This window comes from Oncorhynchus clarkii, chromosome 19, assembly GCF_045791955.1.
Source record: "Oncorhynchus clarkii lewisi isolate Uvic-CL-2024 chromosome 19, UVic_Ocla_1.0, whole genome shotgun sequence".
NCBI classification, from domain to species: domain Eukaryota; kingdom Metazoa; phylum Chordata; class Actinopteri; order Salmoniformes; family Salmonidae; genus Oncorhynchus; species Oncorhynchus clarkii.
This window is the reverse complement of record NC_092165.1, coordinates 47,608,873-47,635,363: the sequence shown is the minus strand read 5'-3', so window position 1 is coordinate 47,635,363 and position 26,491 is coordinate 47,608,873. Positions and strand designations below refer to the sequence as shown.

General features: G+C 43.3%; 1 protein-coding gene across 6 annotated transcripts in view; it reads right to left on the bottom strand.

Annotated features, from left to right (window-relative positions):
- The window catches only part of LOC139375322 (palmitoyltransferase ZDHHC14-like), a 90,382-nt gene that overhangs the window by 43,445 nt on the left and 20,446 nt on the right, over positions 1–26,491 (bottom strand). For all 6 annotated transcript variants that reach the window (XM_071116996.1, XM_071116995.1, XM_071116991.1 and 3 more), the window contains one exon: positions 12,186–12,346. In XM_071116996.1, the coding sequence (XP_070973097.1) occupies positions 12,186–12,346 (161 nt within the window). The remainder of the gene's footprint in view (positions 1–12,185; positions 12,347–26,491) is intronic.

Below are 26,491 nucleotides of genomic sequence, written 5' to 3'. Positions count from 1 at the left end.
CAACATGCCATTGATGTCTCAAGATGAGGGAGTGTGCAATTGGCATGCTGACTTAAGAAATGTCTGCAGTCAGCGCTATTGACAGAGAATTCAATGTTAATTTTTCAACCATAAGCTGCCTCCGTCGCTTTAGAGAATTTGGCAGCTTGTCCAACATGGCACACAACCGCAGACCATGTGTAACCACACCAGCCCAGGACCTCCACATCTGGCTTCTTCACCTGCGGGATCATGAAAGACCAGCCACCCAGACAGCTGATGAAACTGTGGGTTTGCACAACCAAAGATCATCTAGGAAGCTCATCTGTGTGTTCATCGTCCTCACCAGGGTCGTAACCAAATGCAGTGGGAAAATGTTCACCTTCGATGGCCACTGGCATGCGGGAGAAGTAAGCTCTTCACGGAATCCCAGTTTCAGCTGTACCGGGCATTAAGCAGACATTGTGTGGGCGAGTGGTTTGCTGATGGCAACAATGTGAACAGAGTGCCCCATGGTGGAGGTGGGGTTATGTATGGGCAGGCAATAGCTACGGACAATGAACACAATTGCATCTTATTGATGGCAATTTGAATGCACAGAGATACCCTGACGAGATCCTGAGGCCCATTGTCGTGCCATTCCTCCACCTCCATCACCTTATGTTTCAGTATGATAATGCACTGCCCCATGTCATAAGGATCTGTAAACAATTCCTGGAAGCTGAAAATGTCCCAGTTCTTCCATGGCCTGCATACTCACCAGACAGGTTACCCATTGAGCATGTGTGGGATGCTCTGGGTCGACATGTATGATAGCGTGTTCCAGTTCCCACCAATTTCCAGCAATTTCGCACAGCCGTTGAAGAGTGGAACAACATTCCACAGGCCACAATCAACAGCCTGATCAACTATATGCGAAGATGTGCCGTGCTGCATGAGGTGGTCACACCACTGGTTTTCTGATCCAAGCCCCTACTACCCCAATATATGTTTTAATTTTTTTAAGGTGACCAATAGATGCATATTTTTTTGTGACTAACAGATGCAATCCATAGATTAGAGGCTAATGAATTTATTTAAATCGACTGATTTCCGTATATGAACTGTAACTCAGTAAAATGTTTGAATGTTGCATTTATAGTTTTGTTTAGTGTATTTATCATGCTTGTTTATTTGTATTGCTATTGAGGTCTGATTCTTAAATTACTGGCATGGTTAAATAAATTAAATACATAGATGTTTATATTAGAGGTCGACCGATTATGATTTTTAACGCCGATACCAACTATTGGGGGACCAAAAAAAAAGCTGATACGAATTAAATCGGACGATTTTATATATATATTTGTAATAATGACAATTACAACAATACTGAATGAACAATGAACACTTTTATTTTAACTTAATATAATACATCAATAAAATCTATTTAGTCTCAAATAAATTAAGAAACATGTTCAATTTGGTTTAAATAATGCAACAACAGTGTTGGAGAAGAAAGTAAAAGTGCAATATGTGCCATGTAAAAAAGCTAACGTTTAAGTTCCTTGCTCAGAACATGAGAACATATGAGAGGTGGTGGTTCCTTTTAACATGAGTCTTCAATATTCCCAGGTAAGAAGTTTTAGGTTGTAGTTATTATTGGACTATTTCTCTCTATACAATTTGCATTTCATATACCTTTGACTATTGGATGTTCTAATAGGTACTTTATTATTGCCAGCCTAATCTCGGGAGTTGATAGGCTTGAAGTCATAAACAGCGCAATGCTTGAAGCACAGCGAAGAGCTGCTGGCAAAACGCACTAAAGTGCTGTTTGAATGAATGCTTACGAGCCTGCTGCTGCCTACCACCGCTCAGTCAGACTGCTCTATCAAATCATAGACTTCAATCTAATATAATAACACACAGAAATACGAGCGTTAGGTCATTAATATGGACAAATCCGGAAACTATCATTTCGAAAACAAAACGTTTATTCTTTCAGTGAAATTCGGAACCGTCCTATATTTTATCTAACAGGTGGCATCTATAAGCCTAAATATTGCTGTTACATTGCACAACCTTCAATGTAATGTCATAATGAACGCAAGAGAAGTGACACAATTTGCCTAGTTAATATTGCCTGCTAACATAGATTGCTTTTAACTAAATATGCAGGTTTAAAAATATATACTTCTGTGTATTGATTTTAAGAAAGGCATTGATGTTTATGGTTAGGTACATTCGTGCAACGATTGTGCTTTTTTCACAAATTAGCTTTTGTTAAATCATCCCCCGTTGGGTGAAGTTGGCTGTCTTTGTTAGGAAGAAATGGTCTTCACACAGTTCGCAACGAGCCAGGCAGCCCAAACTGCTGCATATACCCATATACTTCTGTGTATTGATTTTAAGAAAGTCATTGATGTTTATGGTTAGGTACACATTGGTGCAACGACAGCGCTTTTTTCACGAATGCGCTTGTTAAATCACCCGTTTGATGAAGTAGGCTGTGATTCAATGATAAATGAACAGGCACCTCATCGATTAAATGCAACACAAGACAAGCTAGATAATCCCTAGTTAACTACATTACTAATTTATGTTAAAATTGATTGTTTTTTACAAGATAAGTTTAATGCTAGCTAGCACCTTGCCTAGGCTCCTTGTTGCACTCGCATAACAGGTACTCAGCCTGCCACGCAGTCTCCTCGTGGAGTGCAATGTAATCGGCCATAATCGGTGTCCAAAAATGACGATTACCGATTGTTATGAAAACTTGAAATTGGCCCTAATTAAATCGGCCGTTCCGATTAGTCGGTCGCCCTCTAGTTTATATCACATTACCTTGAACAGGTTAAACTGATCACATTTAGTTTTCCTCTTTTATTCTATTTCACCTTTTTCATTTTGCTTTCACCCCTGGCTCATTCAATAGCCCGGTGGATACACACTTTGTGTGTGTGTGTGTGTGTGTGTGAGAGAGAGTGAGTGAGTGAGCGAGCGAGAGAATGAGTGAGAGACTGCAGACAGCCTGTCTCCCAGCATTGCTGTTCCCCCGTGGAGGGTGTGTATGGTTCTTGACAGAGCAGAGTGTAATGTGTGATAGATCGCACTTCAGGGACCTGATAATCACATCACCCTCTATCGCCTATCAGCTGGCCACCACAGGACACCTTTCACACGGACACAGGGAGCCCTCACACTCCCCTCCTGTCCCTCCACTCTCTCCCTCGTTCCAAGCCCCCACTATCTGTCTTTCTTTCTTTGTCGTGTTTTTGTCTGCAAATTGCGACTGACCACAGAGCTGTAGCATAAACAAAGTGGAACACAGCATGCAGAAACTATAAGCTAAATTCCTTCCTCCTCTCACACCATGAAGGGCGCTGAGGCAGGGAGAGCCACCGCTTTCAATTCAATTCAAAAAGGCTTTATTGGAATATGAAACATTGACATCCATTGTCAAAGCAAATGGAATAAACAAAGGGAAATAAACAACATTAAACTCAAGTTTTAAAATACTATAGACATTTCAAATATTATTATTGGCCATGTACAGTGTTGTAACAACGTGCAAATAGTTGAAGTATGTGAAAGGGTAAATAAATCAACAGATAAACCACATCTTGCTGCTGTGATTGCACGTTGCAGTATTTCACCTAACCGATATGGAAGTTTATCCATGTTTGATTTGTTTTCAAATTCTTTGTGGGTCTGTGTGAAATATGTTTCTCTGTGGTTATACATTTGCCAGGAGGTTAGGTGTAGCTCAGTGAGCACATAGCTCGTCCTCTCGTGAGAGCCAGGTCTGCTGTGGCAGAGTGTGTGCATAGTGGTCAGGTATTTTGCCACTGTGTACTCTCTGTTTAGGGCCAGATAACATTCCAATTTGCTTTGTTTTTTTGGTTGATTATTTTTAGTGTATCAAATAGTTATCTTTTCAGAATTTGGTTGTGTCTAAATATGTTTTGGTCCTGGGGCCCTGTTTGTGAACCAGCCCCAGAACCAGCTGGCTGAGTTCATCTCTCTGTAGAGTGGGCTTTGTGGTGGCATCACTTCCTTTAGGTGGTTGTACAATTTAACTGCTCTTTTCTGGATTGTTGATAACTAGTGGGCATGGTCCTAATTCTGCTCTGTATGCATTGTTTGAGGTTTTGCGTTGTACGCTAAGTATATTTCTGCATTAAGTCTCAATTGGATGTTTATTCCATTTTGTGAATTCTTGGTTAGTGAGTGGACCCCAGAACTCACAACCAGAGGGTTCTGACTGAATTATTTTTAGCCAGATCCTAATTGTGATGTTGAGTTTTATGTTCCCTTTTGATGGCATAGAAGGCCCTTCTTGCCTTGTCTCAGATCATTCACAGCCTTGTGGAGGTTACCTGTGTTTTCCCACCGTGCTTCTACATCTGCGTTGCTTGCTGTTTAGTGTTTTAGGCTGGGATTCTGTATATAACTTTGTAACATCTGCTGATGTAAAAAGGGCTTTATAAATACATTTGATTGATTGATGTTAGGCCAAGGTACGTATAGTTTTCGTGTGCTCTAGGACAACGGTGTCTAGAAGGAATTTGTAATTCTGGTCCTGGTGACTGGACCTTTTTTGGACCTTTATTTTTGTCTTACTGAGATTCACTGTCAAGGCCAGGTCTGACAGAATCTGTGCAGAAGATCTAGGTGCTAAGCACCAGACTTTGGTGAAAGTCATGTTCTTCACATTACCCTCTCTGGTAAAGACAGTGTATTTGTCACGTGCACAGGATACAAAAAGATGTTCTTCACATTACCCTCTCTGGTAAAGACAGTGTATTTGTCACGTGCACAGGATACAAAAATATGTTCTTCACATTACCCTCTCTGGTAAAGACAGTGTATTTGACACATGCACAGGATACAAAAAGATGTAAACAGTATAGTGAAATGGTTACTTGCATATTTGCATAATAGAATGATCAAAGACAGAAAATGACCAGATAAAAGTATTTTAAATAACACTTGCCCAGACACACTTTTCTAAATTCATGGGTCATGTGAAGGAAATACTATAACCACCTCCCAGCCACATCTGTCTAAGTGGATTGGTCACTGTTGTCTAGACATGTACCGTTCATGAAATACAAAAGACGACCATAATCACCCCCATACACACCTGTCTAACTTGATGGGTCATGTAATCATCTAGCGAAATGGTGTCTTTTGTTTAGACATGTAGCTAAACAATGAATCCCAACTCATTCTACCACCAATTAAAATCCTTCACATAGAGATGATCAAGCTGGTGATTGTGGCCTATGGAATGGTGTCCCACTCCTCTTCAATGGCTGTGCGTAGTTGTTGGATATTGGTGGAAACTGGAACATGCTATTGTCTACGTCGATCCAGAGCTTCTCAAAACATGCTCAATGAGTGATATGTCGGAGTATGCAGGCCATGGAAGAACATACATTTTTCAGCTTCCAGGAATTGTGTACAGATCCTTGTGACCGTGCATTATCATGCTGAAACATGAGGTGATGGCGGTGGAGGAATGGCACAACAATGGGCCTCGGGGTCTCGTCACGTTCTCTGTGCATTCAAACTGCCATCGATAAAATGCAATTGTGTTCGTTCTCCATAGCTATTGCCTGCCTATACCATAACTCCACCACCATGGGGCACTGTTCACAACATTGACATCAGCAATCCACTCGCCCACGTCTGCCATATGCCCGGTACAGTTGAAACCGGGATTCATCCGTGAAGAGCACACTTCTCCCGCATGCCAGTGGCCATCGAAGGTGAACATTTTCCCACTGAAGTTTGTCAGGACACAAAACTGCTGTCAGGTCAAGACCCTGGTGAGGATGATGAACACGCAGATGAGCTTCCCATGATCTTTGGTCGTGCAAACCCAGTTTCATCAGCTGTCCAGGTGGCTGGTCTTTCATGATCCAGCAGGTGAAGAAGCCGGATGTGGAGGTCCGCCCACACAAAGCCATACACATGGTCTGCGGTTGTGAGGCCGGTTGGACGTACTGAAAATGTTTCTAAAACGAAGTTGAAGGCGGCTTATGGTAGAGAAATAATCACTCAATTCTCAGTCAACAGCTCTGGTGGACATTGCTGAGGTCAGCATGCCAACTGCACGCTCCCTCAACTTGAGATAACAGTGAAGAGGCGACTCCGGGATGCTGGCCTTCTAGACAGAGAAAAAGCCATATTGACTGGCCAATAAAAACAAAATATTAAGATGGGCAAAAGAACACAGACACTGGACAGAGGAACTCTGCTTAGAAGGCCAGCATCCCGGAATCACCTCATCCCTGTTGATGTTGAGACTGGTGTTTTGCGTAACTATTTAATGAAGCTGCCAGTTGAGGACTTGTGAGGTGTCTGTTTCTCTAACTAGACACTCTAATGTACGTGTCCTCTTGCTCAGTTGTGCACCGGGGCCTTCCACTCCTCTTTCTATTCTGGTTAGAGCCAGGTTGCGCTTTTCTGTGAAGAGAGTAGTCCACAGTGTTGTATGAGATCTTCAGTTTCTTGGCAATTTCTCGCATGGAATAGCCTTCATTTCTCCGAACAAGAATAGACTGACGAGTTACAGAAGAAAGTACTTTGTTTCTGGCCATTTTGAGCCTGTAATCAAACCCACAAATGCTGATGCTCCAGATACTCAACTAGTCTAAAGGCGGCCAGTTTTACTGCTTCTTTAAATCAGAAAAACTGTTTTCAGCTGTGCTAGCATAACTGCAAAAGGGTTTTCTAATGATCAATTAGCCTTTTAACTTCTCTACGGTAGTGTAGATTTTGCTGTGATCTGATAGGGGTGTCAGTGGGCTGACTGAACGCTCTGAGAGACTGGGTTGAGGTCAGTAATAAAGTAGTCTACAGTAAGGCCTACTACTGCCAAGGGATGATCTATAGGTGTACCTAGAGTAGGAGTCCCCTCAAAGCCTACCATGGACTATGTACATACCCAGCGTGTTTTTTATTTTATTTAAACTTTATTTAACCAGGTAGGCAAGTGGAGAACAAGTTCTCATTTACAATTGCGACCTGGCCAAGATAAAGCAAAGCAGTTCGACACATACAACGACACAGACTTACACATGGAGTAAAACAAACATACAGTCAATAATACAGTATAAACAAGTCTATATACGACGTGAGCACATGGAGGTGAGATAAGAGAAGTAAAGGCAAAAAAAGGCCATGGTGGCAAAGTAAATACAATATAGCAAGTAAAACACTGGAATGGTAGATTTGCATTGGTAGAATGTGCAAAGTAGAAATACAAATAATGGGGTGCAAAGGAGCAAAATAAATAAATAAATAAAATAAATACAGTAGGGAAAGAGGTAGTTGTTTGGGCTAAATTATAGGTGGGCTATGTACAGGTGCAGTAATCTGTGACAGAGCTGCAGGAGATGTGACCCATTTCTGTTGGTTATGTTCCCGTAGTGGTGTCTAGAGGGCTATATCTCTCTCCCTCTGTGACCCAGTCCCTCCACTATTCCAGAAGAACCAGATCCATGACTCAATGTGCCTATATTTAGTCATTCACTCACCAAACATCAGACCTGGTCCTGTGAACCCACGGCTCGTTACCTTCAACACTGTCTTTCAAATGGAATCAAACTAATTAAAAACAACCAAGAAACAGAACCAAAATACAGTTAACAATAAATACTTTTGGATGAGATACAATGTTCTCTCATCTCTCATAGGCCCAGGAGTCTGTTTCAAACATAAACACTGCTAGACAATGTGGGCTTGTAAAAATAAAAACAGAAATTTGAGTTGAAGTGGTGGCTCTATCAGCCCATTTACAGACGGGCTGCCAGACTCTGGTATTTCCCCACAACATATTAACCCAGGCAGGCAGGGAGATGATGACACGAAGCCGAGTTGCCAGTGAGTTTCTAGTCTGTGTCGGCACAGTTACAACTCTGTTAACACTGACAGTTAAAACCCATCATCAGCTTCATGACACCATACGCTGTAAAGGAAGCAACTATTTCATACCAGCAGCAGAGTGGGCTGTGGAATGCTAATCCAGCGAAAAAGAGCAGACAACAAACCATGTTATGTCAACACTGCATACTCACACGTTCTCCTAATGCTGTGAAGCACACAGAGAGAGAGCACCACTAACAAGAGAAAACAAGGATTGCTCCTCTGCAGACAAGGCCAGTCTTCTCCTCAGAGACTTGCTGTTAGTGTGTGTGTGTGTTCGTGCGTGCGTGCTTGTGTGTATAGTTATATAAGGATGCTGCACTACTAGAGGAGAGGAAAGCATGGCTGTCTGGGCTGGTCTGAGGAGGAATGGGAACAGTACAACAGTCAGCCTGAGAAATACAGTCTGGAAATGTGAGGAATGAGCCCTGACGTACGTGTGTGTGTTTGATGGAAAGGGAGATGGAAAAGTTGGTGACAGAGAGCAGGCCAGAGAGATTAATGCAATATAGTGAAAGAAAGAGAAAGAGGGGAAAGATGGATCCAGGAATGTGAAGATGTAGTGAAGACAGAGATAAAAAAAGAAACAGAGTGAGTGAGCGTCCAGAGCAGAGGATGCCAACTCCTTGTAGGAGCTGGATCAGGGTAAGTGCTAACAGATTTGCTCTAATGCATCTGCATATCATCCAGCCACACCATGAATAGAGCATTACAGTGGGCAATGGTTGGGGGGAGGGGGGCAGAGAGTCGGCATTTAGAAGGGTCAATCAGCAGTTGCGACATCCATTTCTGGACTTGTAAATTCATTATATTTACTCAAGAATATAAACTTATAAATTCTTCATGATCTTAGTTGAACTGTTCTACCCCATCAAAACCCAAAACATAAGATTGTTTTACTCCAATATTTGTAAACAAAGTAAATGTTAAAAACTGAAAAGCCTCAAAACATGGTTAAAGCTATCATTTTGATATCATCGATGGTCAGTCCTTGCATCCATAGCAGCTTATGAATTTGAGAATGATTACATTTCTCCAGCCCCATTCTTCAGCTTTTTACCAAAACACTGGCAGTGAGTGTGCTTTGTTGTTGTTTAAATAGCTGATTGGACCTTTAACATGGCTTTTTCCTCTCTCCTCACTATCAGAACTACCAGGGATCTTTCTGTCAGTGGGTTGAACCTGGGATTCCTGAAAAAAGAGCTATAGCCTGAGGTGGTTGTATGGGTAGCATTAGTCAGGACTGCAGCTTTCACAAACTGGAGGAATGCTATGTACTTGGCCTGGATGGGTGCCCCAACATTCTCCTAAAATCATCAGTGTGTAATAGCTGGATTCAGAGGTTTCTATCAAGAAGAGGTAAATATACAGTTATGGCTGGATCTAGGTAGCAGCAAATCAATGCTTGGTACACCACTACAGATATACCCTTGGACCTGGGCAAGAGGCAATTTGTTTGGACGCTGACAATGACAAACATGGGCATGGTAGTGGTAGGTCCTCCTGGGATGGACTCCAGAGCTACTGCACTGTAAGAACATGGGAGACGTAGTTTTGAAGAGGTGTAATGGGCTCAAGTTCCCACAGCAGATGCAGGGCAGAGTTCATTCAGAGTGCATTCTCTGATGACACACACGTTGACATTAACTGAAGGGGGGGGGGGGGGGGGGGGGGGGGGGGGGGGGGGGGGGCAGAGCGAGTGCTACCATGCCTCCGCTCCCTCCCAAAGCTTCGAGTCCTTTCTGTGCTACCATGCCTCCGCTCCCTCCCAAAGCTTAAGTCTCCAAACAAGATGAATAAAAACACCACTCTGCTGTTTTTTTTAACGAGGGCCTGAAGAACAACTCCTGATTCAGACTCCTGACACAGATAAGAGCATAATACACTGTGTATACAAAACATTAACAACACCTTCCTAATCATGAGTGGCACACCCTTTCTCCCTCAGAACAGCCTCAATTCGTTGGGGCATGGACTCTACAAGGTGTTGAAAGCGTTGCACAGGGATGCTGGCATATGTTGACTCCAATGCTTCCTACAGTTGTGTCAAGTTGGATGGATGTCCTTTGGATGTCCATCCTTGATTGACACAGCAAACTGTTTTCAACTGTTCTAGAAAAACCCAGGGGCATTGCAGTTCTTGACACAAACTGGTGCGCCTGGCACCTACTACCATAACCAATTCGAAAGACACTTAAATATTTTGTCACCTTCTGAATGGCACACATACACAATCCATGTCACAATTGTTTCAAGGTTTCAAAATCCTACTTTAACCGGTGTCCTCCCCTTCATCTACACTGACTGAAGTGTAGATGAAGTGTATTTAACAAGTGACATCAATAAGGGATCATAGATTTCACCTTGTCAGTCTAATGGAAAGAGCAGCTGTTCTTAATGTTTTGTACACTCAGTATCTCAAAGGAGTTAATGTATATAGATTATCATATAAGAGATTCACAGTGGGAAAGTACAGTAGCTAGGTTTCACCAAAAGCTGCTTAACAGGAGTCTATCAAAAGTGAGAGAAACGATATAGGCCTATACTTCCAAATGTATTTATTGGTCTTAAAGTTGATCACGTCTCGTATCAAATGTGAGGTCTCAATGAAAGAGGAAAAAACAGATTGCCGCCAGACAGAGAGACACTTGAACAAACACCAACCAACAATACCATTTCTATATTTCATCATCAGCATCATCATCATTATCATCCAGGGAAGCTCCAGACTTGGCAGCTTCTATAGCTAAGCAAAGCTTCATTCCACAGAGCAGCTCAGAACGGCTCTTCTGGTTTAGGCTCTTCTCGAGAGGCTTACAGGAGACCGAAAAGAGCAAAGCTAGGTTTGACAGTGTTTGCTCTCAGTTCTCTCTCTCACACAGTTGTGACTCTGGAGATGTCAGAGGAGTAGGACAGTTCCTCCTGGCTCAGCCCACATCAGCAGAAAAGACTGTCAGAAGCTTGCTCCATAATGAGACTAGATGACCTTTGACCTGCCAGGGGACAACTGGCACACCACTGCCCGAGGGGGAGAGGCATCAGTCACAGCTAACAACATGACCACTGGTCTGGGCATAGCAGGTGGAGGTCAGGGAGAGAGACAGTGAAAGATAAGGTGAGGACATGAGAAGGAGACAGGGAAAGGAGGAGAGGAAAAGGAGGATGTGTGTGACGTGTGGGATTGAGTGACATGACGAATAGAAAATAAACTGGTTCTGTTAAAACATTAAGAAAAATTCAGAAAATTCCACATTTGCGTCTCAAGGCGAGTCCATTTCAGATGGTTAATAAGCATTGCACCTGTACTACCATTACTGTACCTTAATTACACCTCGCAATGTTTGCATTTCCTCGTTTAACTTCTAAAAGTATTGCCATATAGGACTTTGCTGCTGTCGCTTGCCTTTCTCTGCAATTTTTTCAACTGTTAATGACGATGACGTAGTGGTGTAGGGTTGACTCCAAAATAACAGATTCCTCAACTCCTTGCACATCGACTCACGATGTCGACTCCCATTTCTGAGTGTCAAAGTTGGATTCCCCTAAGAATCGACTCCTGAGATTCAGTATTTTTAGGACGGAGGAGACCGATTAGTTTGCCACGTTCCGGGAACACAAACATCTTTCAAAGCGAGGAACGAAGAGAGAGGAGAGGGGCACAGTATAGGCAGGTAGGTCACCTGGCATACAGAATCAGAACTGTGCACTAGGCCCATCTATCTTCAATCAACAGCAATGGATGCAAAATCACTCAACAAGGCCTATCATCAGTGATTAGGCTTTAAAGATGAGCGAGATGCAACAGTTTGCTCTCACAGTACCTGCGAACGTGCATGAGTTTGTTCACAGTGTGGTAGCCAGGGCACTAAAACAGAGGAGAAGTTAGTCTCACGCTTCAACGCTCTTAGTTGTTGCTGAAATTGACCCACTATGCCAGGGCTATTCAACTCTTGCCCTACGAGGTCCAGAGCCTGCTGGTTTTCTGTTCAACCTGATAGTAATTAATTGCAAGCACCTGGTGTCCCAGGTCTAAATCAGTCCCTGATTAGAGGGGGAAAATGATCAAATGCAGTGGAACTGGCTTCGAGGTCCAGAGTTGCATTTGAGGGCACTATGCTGTTTACTTTCTGCAACAACAAAAAAAGGTTAGGGATTTCTCTTAATGTTAAGGATCCCAATTTGGTTTAAATGTTTTAATGTTCGCATCCCTAGGAGGGAGTGTTTGTGGACAGGGATGATTGAGAAGGAGGGATAAATACAGTACATAAAACTAATAGAAGTCTTCTTACCGATCTGTCTCTCCAGGTCTGCAGCCTCGTCAGGTGTAGCTCGGGGCAGGACCCCCGGGTCACTGAAGCTCGTCCTGAAGAGAGTCCCCAGCACAAAGACAAATAGCACCCCCCCTATCACTGGGATGGCTGGGGTGAGCTGCACCGACAGGAAGGGACAGCTAAGGGAAAGAAAGATGAGAGAGAGAGGCAGAGTTAGACTCACAGATCCTCAGTGTGTGCAAGTCCTGAAGTATTCAGAGTAGGCTGCACTAAGTCAAACATACGACTATCATGAGAATCGTCGGCACGTGTTTGCTGGCCAAGGAAGTGTCGTTTCGGGAAGTGGATATAATTATTCTCCACGCCCAGCCCCATTTTAAAGCAGAGCGTAGATATTAGATATGGAGACTCATGACCTCCGTTTACAGACAATTATCCGGACGCCTGTCTCTATCCCACCCCCTCAGCACCCTCCTCCCCCTGGGCCAGGGCTTCCCCAGTGTCTGCCCTGTAATCTGCTCTAATGACAGATCATTGAGTTTTATCCCGTTAGTTAGGTCTGATCTTGCAGGTACTTATTACTGTAATCGCTTTATCATTAGAGCTGATATGGCCAGGCCATGCACTTTCACTTCCGATTTCATTACTGACGAGGAGCCGGGGGGGCCGATGTGAGGCATTCCTTAAGGGGGATATTAATGAATGTGTGATGTGGAGTCCTTATGGTTTATCAAACAAACAAAATGTAATTCTGTTACTTTAAGTCGGACACTTACTATGAAAAACTGTACTATAGAGTTGAGCCTTGCTCAAAAAGTCCTGTACCACATTAGCCCATCTGAATGATGACACCACTGTAGCCCAGGAATAGAAGGACGAGGAACACTGTCCCCAAATTCACAACATAGAAGGAGAGGTGATCCTAAACATGCTTTAGTCTCTCAGAGAGGATGGATTGTTATCAGGCAAGATGACATGGAACAGGGCACAGAGAGGTGAGAGGGGGGGGGATTATTATTATTATTCCATTAGTATGATGTTCAACAGCAGGAGGGAAGATGCCTGCAGCGGGAGGACAGCAGTTCTTCCGTTCACAGAGTACTTACGCTCTCATTCATTGACTGCGGTTTGAAAGTCAATGCCAAGCAAAATCACATTTGATCTAAAAGGAAGTGATAGGTTGCTGAGAGTGATAAGTGGGAGAAAGGTAGCATACATCCCTGTATGTGTAGACAGAGGCGAGAGGGGAAATTATCTATAGTCATGTTTACATCAGTGTTAGTTGGCACTATGTGAGAACCTGAAAACATGGCATGCTAGGAAATACTAGGTAATAGGGGTGTGCCGAGTAATCGGACAAAACGAGTATTGTAACAGATATGGGCAATTTTCTGGATACAATTATGATCAGAGTATTTTTTGTAATTAGCTGTGATCGAAGAAAAAGCATACACCTTTCTCATGTCAGTCATGTGCGAGGTTCTACGTGGTCTAAAGAACTCATCTGGTTACTTTGCCTGTCTGTAAAGAACAGGGCGGGCTCTACGTTCATCCTGCTTACCCATATCCGTTACGATACTCGGAAAGGCACTGGAGCAACGAACCGCCCTTGCTGTCTCTGCCTGGCAGGTTCCCCTCTCTCCACTGGGATTCTCTGCCTCTAACCCTATTACAGTCACTGGCTTACTGGTGCTCTTCCATGCCGTCCCTAGGAGGGGTGTGTCACTGACGTGATCTTCCTGTCCGGGTTGGCGCTCCCCCCTTGGGTTGTGGCGTGGCGGAAATCTTTGTGGGCTATACTCGGCCTTGTCTCAGGATGGTGATTGAAGATATCCCTCTAGTGGTGTGGGGGCTGTGCTTTGGAAAATTGGGTGGGGTTATATCCTGCCTGTTTGGCCCTGTCCGGGGGTATCATCGGACGGGGCCACAGAGTCTCCCGACCCTTCCCGTCTCAGCCTGCAGTATTTATGCGGCAGTAGTTTGTGTGTCAGGGGGCTAGGGTCAGTCTGTTATATCTGGAGTATCTCTCCTGTCTTATCTGGTGTCCTTTGTGAATTTAAGTATGCCCTCTCTCCCTTTCTTACTCTTGGAGGACCTGAGCCCTAGGACCATGCCTCAGGACTACCTGGCCTGATGACTCCTTGCTGTCCACAGTCCACCTGTTATAATCTCCACCCGGCACAGCCAGAGGAGGACTGGCCACCCCTCATAGCCTGGTTCCTCTCTTTCTTTCTGGGTTCATTGTTTGCTGTTTGGAGTTTTAGTCTGGGTTTCTGTACAGCATTTTGACATCAGCTGATGTAAGAAGGGCTTTATAAATAAATTTGCTTGATTGCCCTGATTGGAGAGTGAAGTTGAATTCCTCCATAATTTCACCCGATTACTTTTCCTCCATGTTTTTGGTCTGATAATATAGATTGCTGCTGCCTGCTACTATGATAAATCCCACAGAAAGGACGTTTGCTATCAAGCTATAAATGTGTCAAATATCTTACAAGCGGGGCAAAAAATAAAAAATAAAAAATGAAGTAAAAATAATGAAAACGCTGAGTGACAGAAAACTTGTCTGCCTGCTGCAAGTTGAGGGATACAGACACACACCTAATTTGCAGTGAGAACATGCAGGGAGGTATTTTGCCCACATCTACTTAGGCATATTAAAAAACGTTTCATTTTTTTCTTCTCCGATCACCATTATCATCTGATCCGACTATAAACTGTACATATACAGATACAATTACGAGTATGGCCAAACCCTACTGGGTATGCAAAGATATTGCAAATATATTGTGAATTAGGGAGCATTGGTGGTTGACTATCCAGCAGAGTTATGGCAGAGGCCTGTTCCATCACCATTCTCCAGGTGGCAACACCTTGGGAGCCTGGCCATATCCACGGTGCTACAGAACCAGGGTCGCAGCCAGGGTCAGAAGGTGGGAGCCAGCATTCCCACCAACCTGGCCACACTATTATAAGCCTACCATTCTTTGGTGCTTGAGTGGAGGATGGGAGTCCAAAGCTGAAGCTAAGGAACCAACAATGTTCAAACACTGGCTGGTAAAAAAGTAACCATCTCAGCTTTCAGATGATCTCACGTCGACTAGCATAAATTTATGCAGCCAAAACTTCAAGAATTTTGGCCAAGATGTGAGAGGTGGGTATTGATGGCCAGATTGGGGGTGTGACTGACAGAGTCTTCCAATCCACTGGCTGTCTTTTCTGGGTGACTGCATGTGCCTGGCTTGCTGGCCTCCCCCCAGGGCACACCCTGGTCAATGCCCATCCCAAGTTCCCATCCCTCAGTAAGGCTGCTGCCAGGCAAGCTGGAGGACACTACATCCTGTAAGCCTTATTAATACCACGACTGGGCAGCAGCTGCTGTCGCCAGCTGGCTAACACACCAAATCTGGACCTGCTATAAAAAGTGATCAAGTAACAGTGAAACAGCAAAAGTAGCTCCTGTTTCACCAAGTTCCCAGAGCAGCAGAGAAAAGTTCCCACAGAAAGAGTTCCCAAAGAAAGTGAGGGTAAAAGTAGAGCCGTGTGGATGAAACATGGTGGTAGTGTCCTCTGTCCTGTTGTCTGGGACATCAGCTAGGGTCTACTCTGCACAATGATGGGATAATAGCAGCGCTGGCTGGACTAATATCCACGTTTCCCATTCTGCCAGAGATGGACTAAATGTGATCTGCTGTGTGCCTGGAAATTGTCTGTGTCTGTGTGTGTGTCTGAGCACTGACTCTTCCACAGTCACATGCTGGTAGAGCAGAGGGTATAGCAGACTTACAGACCAGAGGCAGGTCATAGTGAGCCTCTTTCTACAGCTCAACCAAGGGTGAGCATACATACCAACTCACTGACATCATCACCCTCTCTGACATAGTCTGGGAGAGAGGGACAGGGAGACACACGATTAAGTGCACGGGAGATGGTGTAGCAACGGAGTTGCAAAGGCTGACTATGAATGCATACAACCCACTCCATGGTGAAGCTCTCATTCCCATGAGGTAGTACAGACCCAGTGGATCCCCTTCCACCTCTGTATGTTGAGAGATCATGTCGTTCTGAGCATAGCTGTCCCTGTGAGGAGAGATTACAGTGAGGAAGATGTACTCCAGAGGCCTGCTCCTGCCCTGCCTGACGATGTAATCCATTACCAGGCCAAATCCTCAGAGCCAAGTTGAGCCCTGCTAGAGCTGGAGCTTGATATATATAGCCCATCACCACCATGACCCTGCAGTATAGAAGGCCAGAGTGGAGCTAAGAGTCATTCATTCTGACCATAGCAGTCCAATAGTGTGTCCATCAATCCAGAGCCATTGTCTGCTATTAATGATGGAAACCGCTAAGCAAGATGGAATAAAACTACAGTTTGAATGTCTTTCTGCTGTCATCATATGGATGGTACACAGATACCACACAGATACCTGTGGACGCTAACCTGCCCCCTCTGTGGGAGGGTTAACCCAGGCGAGGATGAGCAGAGTGATTGTTCCTTTCTGCTCTTGTGATGCATCCTGGGCTTGTTAACCTCTCTTGGGTAGGGGGCAGTATTTTGATGTTTGGATGACAAACGTTCCCAAAGTAAACTGCCTGTTACTCAGGCCCAGAAGCTAGGATATACATATGCATGGTAGTATTGAATAGAAAACACTAAAGTTTCCAACACTGTTAAAATAATGTCTGTGAGTATAACAGAAGTGATAAAACCTGAGGAAAATCCATCCAGGAAGTGGGAGTTTTTGATGTGGGTAGTTTTCAATTGAATGCCTAGAGATGATCTAAATGGTTAGGACACAAATTGCAGTTCCTATGGCTTCCACTAGATGTCAACAGTATTTAGACATTGTTTCAGGCTTGTTTTCTGAAAAATTAAGAAGAATGAGACCATTTTGTAAGTGGACTGTAGAATCAAGCAGAGCACCCCCCCCCCCCCCCAAAAAAAAAACAGACAACCAGAGGCCACACTAAGCTTACACTGTTGTTGTTTTGGGATAGGCTATTATCACTACTGATGTAGGATTTTAATTTGATCACTCTTTTGCTGCTGATAAATTTTATGCACCTCAGGAAATGCAGATGAGCTTCATGATTTACACAATTCACCGAACACTCACTAACACAAGGTCTTTTTAAATTATTTTTTTACCTTTATTTAACTAGGCAAGTCAATTAAGAACAAATACTTATTTTCAATGATGGCCTAGGAACAGTGGGTTAACTGCCTTGTTCAGGGGCAGAACGACAGATTTTTACCTTGTCAGCTCGGGGATACGATCTTGCAACCTTTTGGTTACTAAGCCTAGTGGTTAGAGCGTTGGACATCTGCCGCCCTGGTTATTAATAACAGTACTGCACTTTTCATGTTGCCAAATTTTGGCCAGCTAATAGTCTAACCACCAATCCAGCAACTGTTGCTGCACGATTATTTTGCTGCGACAATATTGGTCATTTTGATTCTACATCTGTAGTAGTACACCACAGTGGGCAGATGAATAAATCTCACAGATGACCTGAATCTCTGGTCCCTACCGCTCGCATTTCTCCTTGCTCTGGAGAGCTCACACAGTAATGGAGGGTGATTCTGAGCATTCTGAGCCCTAAGCACTCATGTGTTTATCCCTTTGCTCCAGCTAAAGTGAAGGGAAACCCACAGGACCTACTGTGACATGAAATCCATTCAAGGTGAGCTGGTCTCATCTGTAGGGAATGGACAAGGTTTAACAGTTCAATGCCTTAGAAAGAGATAGGATCCTGAAAATGTAAGACATGAAGAGCAAAGCGTATCACGACGAGGAGTAAAAACAAGGTAGACCTAATTGTTTGAAAAGCACTAGGCTACACTACTGGCCGAAGCGGTTTGACACAAGAAAGAGATCTAAATGCAAGGTTTCAGGGGCAGTCTCTCAAGCCCTACACTGCAAGTCCATTTAGACAGAAAGCAAGCAGACAGAGACATGTCAAATCTCTAGGAAACAAAAATGAATGTCCAAAATTGTTACTGGAGCTCTTTTCATCTATCCATTCAATCTGGCTTCCATTCAGTCTGATTGGTCACACATATCGTATTGAGGAATCCAGCAATTACCAGAGCTAATGCGAAATCACTAGGGATGTGAAGCACTTTACAAGGCTCATGTGAGGCCATATCTCCACAGCCCATCACTGCGAAGCAAGGTCGGCGTAGCTTTCAAGACTTTCTTGGAAATTTGAAAGCATTTCTGCTCTGTGCTTTTCTTGTCAAACTGTTCATGATAATCTGACCCAAGGACAGCCAAAGGGGGTAATTAGTCAAGCTTTTACAGACTGTAGGCTATGTTGGCCAGGGAAACCACCGCATACAACCCTTGGACAGTTTGTTCACTTGACGACCTACATTAAATTCCAAACCTGTCACGTTACAGTGCCTTGCAAAAGTATTCGCCCCTTGGAATTTTCCTTATTTTGTTGCATTACAATCTTTAATTTAAAATTGATTTTTTATTTGTATTTTATGTAATGGTCATACAAGTAGTCCAAATTGGTGAAGTGAAATGAAAAAAATAACTTGTTTCAAAACATTATAAAAATATTTAAACGGAAAAGTGTTGCGTGCATATGTATTCACCCACTTTACTATGAAGCCCCTAAATAACATCTGGAGCAACCAATTACCTTCAGAAGTCACATAATTAGTTAAATAAAGGCCACATGTGCGCAATCTAAGTGTCACATGATCCGTCACATGATGTCAGTATATACACACACACACACACACACACACACACACACACACACACACACACACACACACACACACACACACACACACACACACACCTGTTCTGAAAGAGTCTGCAACACCACTAAGCAAGGGGTACCACCAAGCAAGCGGCACCATGAAGACCAAGGAGCTCTCAAAACAGGTCAGGGACAAAGTTGTGGAGAAGTACAGATCAGGGTTAGGTGATAAAATATCCAAAACTTTGAACATCCCACAGAGCACAATTAAATACATTATTAAGAAATGGAAAGAATATGGCACCACAACAAACCTGCCAAGAGAGGGCCGCCCACCAAAACTCACAGACCAGGCAAGGAGGGCATTAAATCAGAGGAAACAATCAGACCAAAGATAACCCTGAAGGAGCTGCAAAGCTCCACAGCGGAGATTGGAGTATCTGTCCATAGGACCACTTTAAGCCGTACACTCCACAGAGCTGGGCTTTACGAAAGAGTGGGCAGAAAAAAGCATGTTTGGTTTTCACCAAAAGGCATGTGGGAGACTCCCCAAACATCTGGAAGAAGGTACTCTGGTTAGATGAGACTAAAATTGAGATTTTTGGCCATCAAGGAAAACACTATGTCTGGTGCAAACCCAACACCTCATCACCCCGAGAACATCATCCCCACAGTGAAGCATGGTGGTGGCAGCATCATGCGGGTGGGGATGTTTTTCCATCGGCAAAGACTGGGAAACTGGTCAGAATTGAAGGAATGATGGCACTGAATACAGGAAAATTCTTGAGGGAAACCTGTATCAGTCTTCCAGAGATTTGAGACTGGGACAGAGGCTCACCTTCCAGCAGGACAATGACCCCAAGCATACTGCTAAAGCAACACACTCGAGTGGTTTAAGGGGAAACGTTTAAATGTTTTGGAATGGCCTAGTCAAAGCTCAGACCTCAATCCAATTGAGAATCTGTGGTATGACTTAGATTGCTGTACACCAGCGGAACCCATCCAACTTGAAGGAGCTGGAGAAGTGTTGCATTGAAGAAATGGGAAAAAATCCCAGTGGCTAGATGTGCCAAGCTTATAGAGACATACCCCAAGAGACTTGCAGCTGTAACTTCTCCAGAAGGTGACTCTACAAAGTATTGACTTTTTTTTGGGGGGGGGGATGAATAGTTATGCATGCTCAACTTTAGTTTATTTTGTCTTATTTCTTGTTTGTTTCACAATAAAACATATTTTGCATCTTCAAAGTGGTAGGCATGTTGTGTAAATCAAATGAAACAAACCCCCCTCCATGTTAATTCCAGGTTGTATGGCAACAAAATAGGAAAAATGCCAAGGAGGGCAAATACTTTCGCAAGCACCTGTATCCTAAAATATAACTCATTAAAATCACAGCAAGGTTGAGGGAGGGAGGCAAGCCTTCTTTGGCTTGACTGTCGTCGAGGTAACAATTAATTCCAAATACTTGAAAATAATTGTATCTTCTTTTCCTTAGCCTATAGGCTGGTTAGGTGTTGTAATTACTTGTGGATGGAGTGATCAAACATTGACTTTGTATTTTAAAGTTGTCAAGCTGTCATGAAAGTCCACTGAAGAAAATGTTTAAACTCAACATGAAATAATTTCAAAGATTTTATTTGAGTTAGTTCATAAGGAAATAATTCAGTTGAAATAAACAAAATAGGCCCTAATCTATGGATTTCACATGACTGGGAATACAGACATGCATCTGTTGTCACAGATACCATAAAAAAAGGTAGAGGCGTGGATCAGAAAACCAGTTCGTATCTGGTGTGACCACCATTTGCCTCATGCAGCGCAATACATCTCCTTCGCATAGAGTTGATCAGGCTGTTGATTGTGGCCTGTGGAATGTTGTCCCGCTCCTCTTCAATGGCTGTGCGAAGTTGCTGGATATTGGCGGGAACCTGAACATGTTGTCATACACGTTTGGGATGCTCTGGATCAACATTACTTTCTCTCCACAGAACACGTTATCTGGTTGCTAAGCAACAGTTTGTCTAGACGAAACCAGTCTCATGCTAGCTCATTTAAATTGTTCAAACTAAATACATACTGCAATATCAACCACAAAACCTATTTTCTTTGATTTTAAGGCTCAAAATACAACATGCCTTTTTTTGCATTTCTGGTAACAACATTTATGCCGGTATGGTACAGAAAACAGTATGACAGTCTGGATACCGTCCAACCCTAGCACAAAATACATTATCCAATATCTCAACCCATGAACGCCCTCCTGACTGTGTAGACTAAATGCAAAGTTTACTGACAGACACTAAAGGAGTGTGCTTCCCAAATGCGCCGATAACTACTGCCTCTGTCATCAGCTCTGACGCTGGGAGACAAGCCATATGTAATGGAGAAAGAGTCAGGTCACAGTGTGTTACCCTAGAGAGGTTATGTCGTCCCACCTGGCCAACATCCAGTGAGATTGCAGAGCGCCAAATTCAAATACAGAAATACTCATTATAAAAATTCAGAAAAGACAACTATTTTACATTGGTTTAAAGATTAACTTCTTGTGAATCCAACCACGGTATCAGATTTTTAAAAAATGCTTTAAGGCGAAAGCATACCTTACAATTATTTGAGAACATAGCCCAGCAGACAAATCATTAGAAACAGTAACCAGCCAAATAGAAGAGTTACACAAGTCAGAAATAAAGATAAAATAATTTACCTTTGATGATCTTCATATGTTTGCACTCAGAAGACATTAATTTATTCAATAAATGTTCCTTTTGTTCGATAAAGTCTCTTTATATCCGAAAACCTCCGTTTTGTTTGCGAGTTTTCTTCAGTAATCCACAGGCTCAAACGCAGTCACAACAGGCAGACAAAAAAATACAAATTGTATCCATAAAGTTCATAGAAACATGTCAAACAATGTTTATATTCAATCCTCAGGTTGATTTTAGCCTAAATAATCTATAATATTTCAACCGGACAATAACGTTGTCAATATAAAAGGTAAACAAGAAAGGCACTCTCTCTGGTCGTGCGCATGAAAAAGCTCTGTGACACGGCAGGGTCCACTCATTCAGACTGCTCTTACTCACTCATTTTTCAGAATACAAGCCTGAAACAATTTCTAAAGACTGTTGACATCTAGTGGAAGGCATAGGAACTGAGTCCTAAGTCAATAGATACTGTAATGGCATTGAATAGAAAACTACAACAACAACAAACAATTCCTACTTCCTGAATGGATTTTTCTCAGGTTTTCACCTGACAAATCAGTTCTGTTATACCCACAAACATTATTTTAACAGTTTTGGAAACTTTAGAGTGTTTTCTATCCAGATCTACTAATTATATGCATATCCTATCTTCTGGGCATGAGGCAGTTTAATTTGGGCATGCTTTTTATCCAAAATTCCAAATGCTGCCCCTACCCTAGAGAAGTTAAGGGGTGACAGGATGATGGAGATGGACAGATTTCAAGCTGCGTCCATTAAGGAGGGCAGACCCTGCTACATCAGGCCTTTATTTTCCCCACAGACATGGATCTACATCTACTGCACCAATTTCAAGACTCAATACTTTCAATCCATTCCTTATATTTCAGTTCAGTGCCAAACTCTGAAAATAAACCAGAGCTTTGAAAGGGTTAGCCTATAGTTGTCATGGAGACGGACACTATTCATTGTCAGTCATGGGGAAAGTGGTTACTGTGGAAACAACCCCACAAGTGAACAGAGTAAACTGACAGCAACAAAGACGAGAAAGATGGGTAAAAAGGAGGTATGATGGAGAGTGTATGATGAAATACATTCAAATCCTTTTCATTCCAACAAACCATCAAGTTATAAAGGAGTCTGAATTCAGCTTTCGCTTTGATATCGAAATTGTGGCAGCAAACAAGATGGAAGTCATTACAGCGTAGGGAGACAATTTGGCTTGATATGTGGGTGGGGGGGGGGGGGGATGTCTTTTATAACTTCTGTTGTCTCTTGGCATAACTTTCCTCTTCTCAGTTGAAGACATGTTTTTTTCTGTGGTTTAGCACAAAGGGAATTGAGTTACTTTTCCCCTGCCACATGTCATTACACAGTACACAGAAATCTGATAAACATTACTGCAGTCTGACGATCATCGACTGAGTTGTTTTGTGTATTTGTGCATGAGTTAATGTATGATGTAGCATAAGGGTAATATGCCAGAATCCCACCCAGCTTACGTTCCTTAAAGTCAGGTTCTAAGAGCAGGCTGAATTAGCCCATGTTGAAAGGTTTAGACTGAAATCTAAACATGTCTCTATAACTCTCTCACTGTGCTGCTTCTAATATCATTCTAGGTCTACACTGGTCCAGGACATTTCAAGCAAGAACAATGATCGTGATAAAGGTCCACTGTCTCACGCAAACTAGGCCTACTTAATTTGGATTCTCATACCAAGAATAAAGAACATAATATTCAAAGTTATTGGATATCTCCAAAGTTCCTGTATTTCTCTACATGAGCGCTCTGGGAATAGAAATTTTAAAAATCCAACCGTGGGAAAATGTTCTGATCTGCATGAAGTTATGACTGACAAATCAAAACAGAGAATACAAAATAAACAAACTGGGTCACTTTCTGTGCAGGAAAGGGTTAACTTGTTTCTTGGCCTATGTGATCAGTGTGCACAGAGGTCAGCGATAGCAAAGACCTTGAGTGAAGCAGTTGGTCCATTTTGACCAAAGCAGCAAAACTACCTCTTCTAGGGCTTGTGTTCAAATCACATGTGTGATGTGCGTGCGTGTAACATCTCCAAAAGGAGATGTAGAGTCCTGCATCAAGTTAGATACCCACGGTTCCCTGTGGTTGACCACCCCCCCAAAAAAATGTAACAAATCAAATCAGCTGGCGGGTGGCTTGCGGTTCAGAACAATTATTTTTAAATATTTGTTTGACAAACCCAGAAGCTAGTAGTGTTGAATTGTGTTGCGAATTCCATTAGGCTGTGAGCAGTGAGGCAGACACAGCCTAGGCTCCCAGACACGCAGCTTGGAACAGTTCCCTGTTACTTTTTCTTGCTGCGTGGCTGGGAGCCTAGGCTGTGTCCATTGGTAGGTCTATTTGTGTGGAGCTGAAACGTTTAAATTTGTCCATTTGCAGGGAAAAATTCCCTTCGCCACGTGACAATGTGTTGCCAAGTTTATTTTCCTTGACTCCTAGCTTTCTAACAGAAGAAAGAAAAAAGGTTATGACGGTGAAACACACCATTGTGGAAACAGATGCTGCGCAAGTCAAATCCCCAGTTTAGAAGGATTTGAGTCAGCGTGGACAAGGAGGACAACAACCTGGTAGATGGATACACAGCCTGTAGAAGTGCAAGCAGGTATTAGTTTACTGAATTATCAGTTATTACATTAATTCAGGCTTTCATTCATTTAGACTATACAGCGGTCATATAAAGTTTAAACCCATGCGGCTGGTAAACCTTTGAGCTATTAGCATACTAAAGAAACGTTAGCTATTTTTGCAGCCTATAGACTATTTGATTTTGAAAATGTATTTAAGTTTCAATTAAATATTTTACCATCTAAACAACATTGAATGTCAAATCAAATCAAAGTTTATTTGTCACGGGCAACAAATACAACAGGTAGACCTTACAGTGAAATGCTTACTTACAGGCTCTAACCAATAGTACAAAAAAGGTATAAGGTGAACAATAGGTAAGTAAATAAATAAACAGTAAAAAGATAGTGAAAATTAACAGTAGCGAGGCTATATACAGACACCGGTTAGTCAGGCTGGTTGAGGTAGTATGTACATGTAGATATGGTTAAAGTGACCATGCATACATGATGAACAGAGAGTAGCAGTTGTGTAAAAGAGGGGTTGGCAGTTGGTGGGACACAATGCAGATAGCCCGGTAAGCCAACATGCGGGAGCACTGGTTGATCGGGCCAATTGAGGTAGTATGTACATGAATGTATAATTAAAGTGACTATACATGTATGATAAACAGAGAGTAGCAGCAGCGTAAAAGAGGGGATGGGTGGGGGGAGGCACACAATGCAAATAGTCCGGGTTGCCATTTGATTACGTGTTCAGGGGTCTTATGGCTTGGGGGTAAAAACTGTTGAGAAGCCTTTTTGTCCTAGACTTGGCACTCCGGTACCGCTTGCCATGCGGTAGTAGAGAGAACAGTCTATGACTGGGGTGACAATTTTTAGGGCCTTCCTCTGACACCGCCTGGTATAGATGTCCTGGATGGCAGGCAGCTTAGCCACAGTGATGTACTGGGCCGTACGCACTACCCTCTGTAGTGCCTCGCGGTCGGAGGCCGAGCAATTGCCGTACCAGGCAGTGATGCAGCTGTAGAACCTTTTGAGGATCTCAGGACCCATGCCAAATATTTTAGTTTCCTGAGGGGGTATAGGCTTTGTCGTGCCCTCTTCACAACTGTCTTGGTGTGTTTGGAACATTCTACTTTGTGGGTGATGTGGACGCCAAGGAACTTGAAGCTCTCAACCTGTTCCACTACAGCCCCGTCGATGAGAATGGGGGCATGCTCGGTCCTCCTTTTCCTGTAGTCCACAATCATCTCCTTAGTCTTGGTTACGTTGAGGGATAGTTTGTTATTCTGGCACCACCCGGCCAGGTCTCTGACCTCCTATAGGCTGTGTCGTCGTTGATCAGGCCTACCACTGTTGTGTCGTTTGCAAACTTGATGGTGTTGGAGTCGTGCCTGGCCATGCAGTCGTGGGTGAACAGGGAGTACAAGACTGAGCACGCACCCCTGGGGAGCTCCAGTGTTGAGGATCAGCGTGGCAGATGTGTTGCTACCTACCCTCACCACCTGGGGCGGCCCGTCAGGAAGTCCAGGATCCAGTTGCAGAGGGAGGTGTTTAGTCCCAGGATCCTTAGCTTAGTGATGAGCTTTGGAGGGTACTATGGTGTTGAACGCTGAGCTGTAGTCGATGAATAGCATTCTCAGATAAGTGCTTGTTTGTCCAGGTGGGAAAGGGCAGTGTGGAGTGCAATTGAGATTGTGGATATGTTTGGGCAGTATGCAAATTGGAGTGGGTCTAGGGTTTCTGGGATAATGGTGTTGATGTGAGCCATTACCAGCCTTTCAAAGCACTTCATGGCTACGGACGTGAGTACTACGGGTCTGTAGTCATTTAGGCAGGTTGCCTTTGTGTTCTTGGGCACAGGGACTATGGTGGTCTGCTTGAAACATGTTGGCATTACAGACTCAATCAGGGACATGTTGAAAATGTCAGTGAAGACACCTGCGAGTTAGTCAGCATATGCCCAGAGCACACGTCCTGGTAATCGGTCTGGCCCCGCAGCCTTGTGTATTTTGACCTGTTTAAAAGTCTTACTCACATTGACTACGGAGAGCGTGATCACACAGTCGTCCGGAACAGCTGATGCTCTCATGAATGCCTCAGTGTTGCTTGCCTCGAAGCGAGCACAGAAGTGATTTAGCTCGTCTGGTAGGTTCATGTAAAGGTATTGTTTTGTTATGTCGGCTATAGGCTTTCATTAGGTAACGAGGCTTTTTTTCCAAAGCAATTTGAGTTTTCAATGTGCCGAATCGTGAAAATAAGACAGGCCTATTGTTCTTCATTCATGGCATG